Source organism: Tupaia chinensis, unplaced genomic scaffold (genome assembly GCF_000334495.1).
Source record: "Tupaia chinensis unplaced genomic scaffold, TupChi_1.0 Scaffold000316_1, whole genome shotgun sequence".
Taxonomy (NCBI): domain Eukaryota; kingdom Metazoa; phylum Chordata; class Mammalia; order Scandentia; family Tupaiidae; genus Tupaia; species Tupaia belangeri.
In genome coordinates this window covers 5,704,276-5,712,888 of record NW_006159809.1, presented here as the reverse complement: position 1 = coordinate 5,712,888, position 8,613 = coordinate 5,704,276, and the positions used below count along the sequence as shown (strand labels likewise).

The window sequence follows — 8,613 nt, the reverse complement described above, 5'->3', positions numbered from 1 at the left end:
CCCTCTCTGGTCAAATTAAAATAAATAAATAAATAAAGTTAAATAAAATAATTCTAAAAAAAAAGAAGAAAAACAAATTCTAATAAAAGCAGTACTTTCTAATTTTTACTCCAACTTCCCTCACCTTCTTGATTATAAAAATAAGTCAGTTTATTTTCTGATGCATAAAAGTAATACCTATTACTTCTATACCAGGCAATGGAAAGGAAGCCCTGCAAAATAAAGTGATTGTCCTAAATAATGTCTAAGGTGACTTTCAATTGGAAAAAAAAAAACAAAATTCTTGTAAATAGAACTCAATTGCTGCCAACATCCTGATACTTTATAATGTTTTTAAAATTTTAATGCAGAAAAAGAGAAATTCACTCCAAATTCAGAAGTATGCTCACCTGGCGTCCAGCCATCTTTACAGAAGAGTTAGTATCTTAACCATTTGTTGAATTTCATCATAATCCTTAACAGTATACCTCTGAAAATGCCAATTTTTCCTACAGCAACTGATTTGCAAACTACACCACAGATGGTCAACAGCCTTTTCCTTTCCTTACTTTGTGGAAGAACTTCCTCTAAGTTCTCACTTTGGGTACTGTAACTTCCAATGAACAGGTTAAGGCTACCATGCAATCCTGGACTTTCAAGAGAAAGGAAACTTCACAACTCTTTAAACTTTAGGACTACACTCTAATGGGCTAAGTCTTTAGTTTGCCAAGATAATATTTTCAACATATGTCTATATATATGTATTTCTCCTCCCTTTTTGAGATGGCAAAAGCTTCTTCAGTAATGTGATAATTCTCTTTTTCTCTTGTTGCCTGAATCCTAAATTCCCAGTCCTTTGGCCAAACAGATCACATGCTGAGTAAGTTACCACTCTTATATATGAGATAGCTCAGAAACAAAAGCTGAGTCTGATATTAACCAAGAGCTATGAATGCCAATATCTTTGGGATCAACAACTGATGCAGACAAAACATGATTTTATTCTATGCTTATATAAACTGTCATTCTTTGGGTAGAAACCTGATGTTGACTTTATTCTCCAACAACAAAAAAATTTTAGATGGCAAGTAATATATATTCATCCCAACAACTTCAGAAAGGAAAACCAGTTAAGATAACAAAAACAGTAAAAGGATGGGGGGGAGTAACTTAAACAAATAATGAAGTTATCAAAGGTGACTAAAGAAAACAAGAGATTTCATTTTGCACTTTCACCATTAAGAGTATATCAGGAAGAGCATGAACATAATAGATCACAAAGAACGTATGGTTAATTCATCAAAAGCCCAGAGCTTAGGACATCTGTTCATTAAGAACAGGTTGGTAGGGAGCTAACTCTGTAAAGGAGCAGTTAAGTGCTATGCAGTGGATGTCAGATTCCAGATGGCTGACCAGGGGTCAGGTCCCTGTGCTAGTGGCATACACATAGGGAGGACACACAGTGCCCAGAATCTCAACAGGATGGAGAATTAGAAAACAAAGGACTGTGATGTGACCAGACCCTGTTGGGTGATGCTTTGTCTTTTTTTTTCCTCTTGTGCATACACCTTTTGGAATATTAAGAGGAAAAAATTTAAAAAAAAAAAAAGAGCAGTTTGACTGCTTTCATTAAGAGCAGCTTTACCTCAGTAAGCCCAATATTCTTCCTTTTAATGACATTCTGCAGAGAGTTGCTCAGAGTCCTGGTTAGCAATAGGTTTGTAGATTTTCTAATCATGTCATCGACTTCAGTTGAGCTGAAAAGAAAGTATTTAGAGTCAGTCATCCAGGTAGCAGGATTACTTTGGTAAACAAATAAGATAACAATGGTGCTCATAAGTAGTAGTAATAATAATAATAGCAGTATCAAATAATACTACATACTAGAAAATATTCTAAATACTTTAGTGAATTCTCTTAGCTATAATTTGGCTAATATTTTTGCTTTAACTTTGGAAATTAATTTTTCTTTCTATAGAATTCTGGCATAACTGTTTAATGTTTTGAGTCTTTTAAGAATATCACTCCATTGTCTCTGGCTTGCATGGCTTCAGGAAAAAAGTCTGCTATAATTCCTACCACTATACTTGCATGTAATGTTTGTTTTTCTGAAATTCTTCTAAACATTTTCTTTACTTCCATTTTCCACCAGTTTGAGTATGATGTCTTTAAGTATTTTTGATTGTTATTGTGCTATTGTTTACCTGGATTGGAGTTCTCAAAATACTGAATCTCTAGTTTGATGTCTCCATTACCTTTTTAAAAAAAAATTGCCAGAGGGCATGGGCACTCACCAGAAAGAGGAGTAAAGAGAGCACCCCTCAACAAGCATTGTCACAATGAGATTGCTTTGCCTTCATGTCTTCATCCCATTAGAAATTTGGGCAAGCAAGCATACATGCCTGATGTGTTTTTCAAGTTTCCAGGGTCTGGATTTGAACTGCAGTTGGCCACATGGGATTCAGCTTTCTGTGTATGGTGCTTAACCACTTAACTACAGAGCTGGCCCTCTCATTATTTTTCAAACATTCTCGGCCATTAACTCAAAATATGACTTCTTCCCAGTATTCTTAATTGTTTCCTTCTTGGATCTATCATTTGAAATTGCCCTGCAGATCTCAGTGCTTTTCCTATTTCTTTCACCTTTTTTCTTTTTCGTTGTGTGCCGATTTGAGTAACTTCTACTGACCTATCTTAGTTCTCTCCACAGCTATGTCAAATGTACTGATGAGCCTCTCAAAAGAATTCTTGATCTTTAAGACTCTTTTATGTCAAAGATTTCTATTTGAATCTTTCCTATTATTTCCATCTGTTTGCTAAAAGTCCCTACATGTTCATACATATGGTATTTTAAAGTCCCTGGCAGCTCATTGGTAAATTATGTTTTAATAGCCAGAGAGAATGTGTGCTTACCAGAGCTCACACTTTCCATTTATTCATATTTTTTTAATTTACTGAACTAAATGCAAGAGATATTATGTTGAACAAAAGACAAACCATTTTTATACTATAAGAGGCCTTCTTTTTTGTACTTTCTTTATTTTTATATTTAGTCATTGTGTATCTTTATAACATACAAAATAATCCTCCCAGCAATATACACTACATGTTAGTCCAGTCAAAGATATTATTATTTATATTATCCTTATCAATTAATCTTCCATTTTTGTGTCCATTAAATGTTCTGCTTTCTTTTTATTCCTTTATTCCCTCCCTTCTGCCCCCCCACTCCCCATTGCCCACTCTCCTCCCACATTGTCTCTAGTATCCACAGTTGCTCTCCAGGCTTTTATATCTTCTGATCTTTCAGTTTCTGCTAGAGTTCAGACATTTAGTATATATAGAATGGAGACATACGATGTCTCTTTTCATATTCTGGTTTGCTTCACTTAGCATTAAATCTTCTATCAAATGCCAGGTTCTCATTGTTTTTTTGTTGTTGTTTTTGTCTGTTTGTTTGTTTTTGTTTTTTAATGGCTGAGTAGTATTCCCTAATGTAAATGTGCCACACTTTTTCAATCCATTAGTCTGTTCATGGACATTTGAGTTGATTCCATGCCTTAGCAATTGTGAATAATGCCACGATAAACATGGATGTGCAAGTGCTTTTCTGATTGAGTGTATTCCTATACTTTGAGTAGATAGCCAGGAATGGAATTGCTGGATCATATAGTAGTTACATTCGTAGGTCTTTGAGAAACCGCCATATTGTTCTCCACATTGGCTATACTAATTTACATCTCCAGTAACAGTGTAGTAGAGTTCCCTTTTTACTGCAGCTTTGCCAGCACTTATCGTTCTTTATTTTTTTAATCTTAGTCATTCTGACCGGGGCTAGGTGGTATCTCACTGTAGTTTTGATTGGCATCTCCCTTATGATAAGGGATGTTGTGCATTTTTTCATATGCTTTTTGACTGTTTGTATGTCTTATTTTGAGAGTTGTCTTTTCAGCTCATTTGTCTACCTTTTGAATGCACTGATTATTTTTTTGGTGGGTAAGCTGCTTGAGTCCCCTGTATATTCTGGTTATCAGTCCTTTATCTGAGGCAGAGTTTAGAGATATATTCTTCCACTTCTGAGGGGTGTCTCTTCAAGAGACCTTTTCTAAGATCCTTGATTTGTGTTAGGATTGGCACCAATGTTATTCCTATATATCTCTAACACCTATTATTAATTATTCAATTCCTTAGTTAGACTAGGTACTCCTTGAAGACAGAGACCATATTTTCAGTATCTAAGGTCTTATTGTCTACCAAGCAGCAATGTATGATAAATAAACCAATAAATGAATAAAGAAGCATAGGAGCCCATAGTCTAGCACATACATACACACATTAATATTAATATATATGTGTATGTTTCCTAGTCCAGGTGCAGTGGGATCTAGGGCATGCACTAACATGCAGTGGCACAGGTGGTAGGGCACACTGTGTGATACTAGAGCCATATGGGAAGGCCTGGGTTTCAGATCCTCGATCAGCCTGAACATGCTAGGTGCACCTGCTATCTTGGATGGTTAGAAGACTGGGGGAAAGAATAGATCATGGCATGGTGAGGCCATGTATCTTTCTTTAGGTTTTTTTTTTTTTTTTGAGAGGTTTTTGCTATAGGGCACGTGCGCTCGCCAGACAGAGAGAGACATAGAGACAGAAAGCGAGAAATCACCCCCCAGGGGGGATGGTCATGCCGCAATCCCTTCTCCTCCATTCTCCTCTCGGGATCTTGGGCACGCATGCACACGCACCCAGCGTGAGTTTTAAGCCACCGGGTCCAGGACGCGAACCACGGTCGACTATGTGGGAGTCCAGCGACATAGCCATTACGCTAACTGCTGGTTCCCACCATGTATCTTTCTTTATATTTTCAATCAGATGGGTACTATGCTGACAGTGTGTAACAAGGCTCAAGGGAAGCACATTACACAACAGTATGAATATCCAATAACCATGCTTATGAAACATCTTTCTGTTTCTTTCATGAAAGAAAATGTGTAAATAAACTTTAAAAACAGTAATAATATTTCCAAGGGATTATACATGCTACTCCCCTTCTGGCCTTAAAATTTCATGGAGTAAAACGCTCAAATTAATAATGTGATATTACTGTTTTCTAGTAAATTCTCATTAACACAAAGTGTTAAAAATGCAAATTTATAAAGCAAATGGTAAAGAATAGGTAATGTAATTTTTTAAATTATCCAAAAATTACTAACTTCCCTTTTACCACATCTATGTAATAACATCAGTGCTGTGCAGTGATGGGCTTACGTTGAGACTTTCAAAGTAAGACTAAAAGGAATACTGAAATGTTTCTCATTATATTTACGTATATAGAGAATCACAATATGAGTATTAGCTGCATTTCCTCTGTTTAGTATTATACCTTAGATGAAGATCTTCTGAAAACTTCAAACAGGCGTAGATAAATTCTTTAATTTGGTTGTAAACTTTTGGCACAAATTCAGAGAAAGGAAACTTTTTTGGAAATGGTTGCTGTAAGTGCAAGAATTAATGAAAAATCAGGTCGATGAACCAACATACAATGAAGATGCTTATAAATTATTTATAATGATAAAGGATCTTTCTTCCACCTTGTGAACTATATGCTTAACAAGTTCATATTTAAGAAAATATGTCCAAAAGCATCCTACTACAGAGAAGAATAAAACATAAATTTAAATAAAATAACCATCCAAATGTCCTTCAATATGTGAAGGAATAAACAAATTACAGCACATTCTTTTTTTTTTTTTCTTTTTTTGGAGAGGGTTTTGCTATAGGGCACGTGTGCTCACCAGGAAGACAGAGACAGACAGAAAGACAGAAAGCTATAAATCCCCCCCCGGGGGGATGGCTATGCTGCAATCCCTTCTCCTCCATTCTCCTCTTGGGATCTAGGGCATGCACTAACATGCATCTGGCGTGAGTTTAAGCTGCTGGGTCCAGGACTCGAACCACAGTCGACTACATGGGAGTCCAGCGACATAGCCATTATGCCAACTGCTAGTCCCAAATTATAGCACATTCTGAGCAATAAAAAGAAATAAACTACTGACAGAGACAACAATGTGGATGAATTTCAAAGTATTATGCTGATTCTTAGAAGATAGTCTCAGAAAGTTGAATATTGTATAATTCCATTTACTTGGCATTCTAGAAAAAGTAAAGTAGATGAACAGAGACTATATTGATGGTTTTCCAGGGGCTGAGGTTGAGGGTATAGGTTGATTACAAAAAGGCAGCATGAAGGAATTTTGGGGGATGACGAAACTGGTAGGGGATAAATGACTCAGTGCATTCTCAAAACCAAAAGAGTTAGACACCACGAGGTAAATTTTACTGTATATTTTGGGGAAACCAAGTATTTTGAAGTATAATACTGAATTAGAACACTTTCAGCAATCCTCCGAACATTTCAGAGTTAAAAGGATCCCCAAATCATCTACTGAGTACTAAATAGGAAATCCTATTATTCTTCTAAGCCCCAAAAAGGTATATGAATATCTTCGAGTCCTTTTGAAGGTATTTTAGAGTTCTAATCCATTGAACTGAAGGCATTATTTTCATGAAACTGACCCACTGAAAGCTTTCAGAGTATTCCAAAATAACCAAACAAATTTTATTTTTAAGTATTCCTTACTTTTTCCAGCTCGAGGTCTTGGAATGGGAATTGTCCTACCACCTTTTTATACATTTCTTCACTTGTTACTGGTATGGGACTATAGTTGTCAGAATCAAGTATGTTTCTATAAATGGAGAGAAGAGATGAGGAAGAGAGGGTGTGTTAATCACAAATAATTTTCTGATGAACACCAATGGTTGAATGTATACCACAACTCACAAATGCACTCTAATATCTATTATGTTTCCTTCACAGTATAGCTATTTAGTTTTGGGGAAGGCCAACTTTTTAAAAAGATAGAAAGAAAACTAAACTTGGAAACAATATTATCTTCTAGTGTTTGAGATTTACAAAAGGAACAGATAATTTTAAGGCAAGTGGAATAGACAATAAAATGGTATATCTAAAAAAGGTAAAAAAGGTCATTTGTGTTTGGTTGGTTCAATAAGAGACAATAGATTATTTTCCTTAATCCTATACTATATTTTAACTTTGAAAATGATAGATGGGAAAAGTAACTTCTATAATAAATTCAAATTATTTTCACTTCATCTATTGCTTTTTATTAATCTTGAATGCTTTTTTAATCTATAGGTCTCATTAAGATGGATTCTTTAAAAGTAGAGAGACAATACTATAAAAAACAAAGCAGAATCTCACTGAAGGCATTAGAGCAGAGGGACTAAGAGTATGTATATATCATATCATTAACTTTCAAATTTCTTGTCGAGATAACCTTATCTTAAATATAGATCACTGAAAAAGTTGACTAAGGAGACATTAGTGACTGAGATAGATAATAGAATATCTTTCCTTATCCACATAGAATGGAGTTTATGTCAAGCTTACTATTTAAGTGGGTATTGGATCAGATGCACAAATAAGAAAGTTATTCTATCATCTCTCACACTCACTAATGTCTCCTTGGAATATTTTCTCAGTACATACCCCATGTCATTTGAGCATATTCTCTTTTTAAACTTTTATCCTTTACTTTAAGTAATCTTACTGCTTATGACAAAGCTCCTCCCCAGATCACCTTGTCCTGTTTTCAAGTTTTTTTACCTTTAAGATCTTACATTTTAAAAATTATACTCTTCACAGATTGTGAGCATATCCCTAATCATCACTTAGTCCAACTAATCTGTATAACAATATAAATATTTATATTTCTAAAACCCTGATTTTTCTAATGGCATAATTGTATTGGGTTGTCGGAAAAGTCATGATGCATTTTTCTATGGAAAAATGTAGACTAAGTACGAGCCTCAGAAAGAAAACAAACGAGCAAACTTAGTAAGATGATAGAAGATTATCTGGATGCTATTAACCAATGAATATAGCACATATTACAGGGAAACAAAAATATCAAAATAGGGCTTGGGAACTTTCTGACACAGAAGACACTAGTGCACTGAGACCGTCTTTCTTGGGAATGTAATTTGGGATTCCATTACAATTTACTTCAATTCTGGATCATACCCTAGAGTAGGGAGAAAATATAATGCACATATATTTGTTTATGATATCTGAAAAACCTTGTATATAAATACATGTGTATACACACATGCACATGTACATACACATTTAAAACAATAGATAATTTCTCACCTGAAAATTCCTGCCCATTTCTTTAGCAGAGTTTCACTATACTGGTCTCTAATTTCTAATAGCATGTCAAAAAGCTGATTCACAGGAAAACCATACACCTGAAACAAAATAAGAGAACAATCATACTTTCTATGGTTTCTATGGTTACATTTTCGCAACACTAAGAGATCAGATATTACAAAGCATTTTGTCCTTTGGACAGCAAATTAAAGGAATCCATGATAGTGGAATCCTTTATTCTCACCTACTATCTAGTGCTTATACCTAGAGAAGTAAAATATACATGGCTAAATGTCTAAGACAATCAGAAAAAAAGGAAGAAATGAAAAATAAAATCAATATAAATTGAGTATTAAGTTCTCCATACAACTCCCTTTATAATTCTTAATAACTACAGGAAC

At 34.8% G+C, this 8,613-nt stretch overlaps 1 protein-coding gene and 1 non-coding gene across 3 annotated transcripts in view; both read right to left on the bottom strand.

The window, feature by feature from the left end:
* EXOC6B (exocyst complex component 6B) overlaps positions 1–8,613 on the bottom strand; it is a 682,873-nt gene that overhangs the window by 294,613 nt on the left and 379,647 nt on the right. For both annotated transcript variants that reach the window (XM_006151262.3, XM_006151263.3), the window contains exons 13-16: positions 8,213–8,310; positions 6,620–6,725; positions 5,363–5,472; positions 1,625–1,736 (exon numbers count right to left, since the gene is read on the bottom strand). In XM_006151262.3, the coding sequence (XP_006151324.1) occupies positions 1,625–1,736; positions 5,363–5,472; positions 6,620–6,725; positions 8,213–8,310 (426 nt within the window). The remainder of the gene's footprint in view (positions 1–1,624; positions 1,737–5,362; positions 5,473–6,619; positions 6,726–8,212; positions 8,311–8,613) is intronic.
* On the bottom strand, positions 4,846–4,941 carry LOC114008283 (small nucleolar RNA U13). Its single transcript, XR_003549849.1, has one exon. It is a non-coding gene; the product is annotated as a small nucleolar RNA U13 (small nucleolar RNA).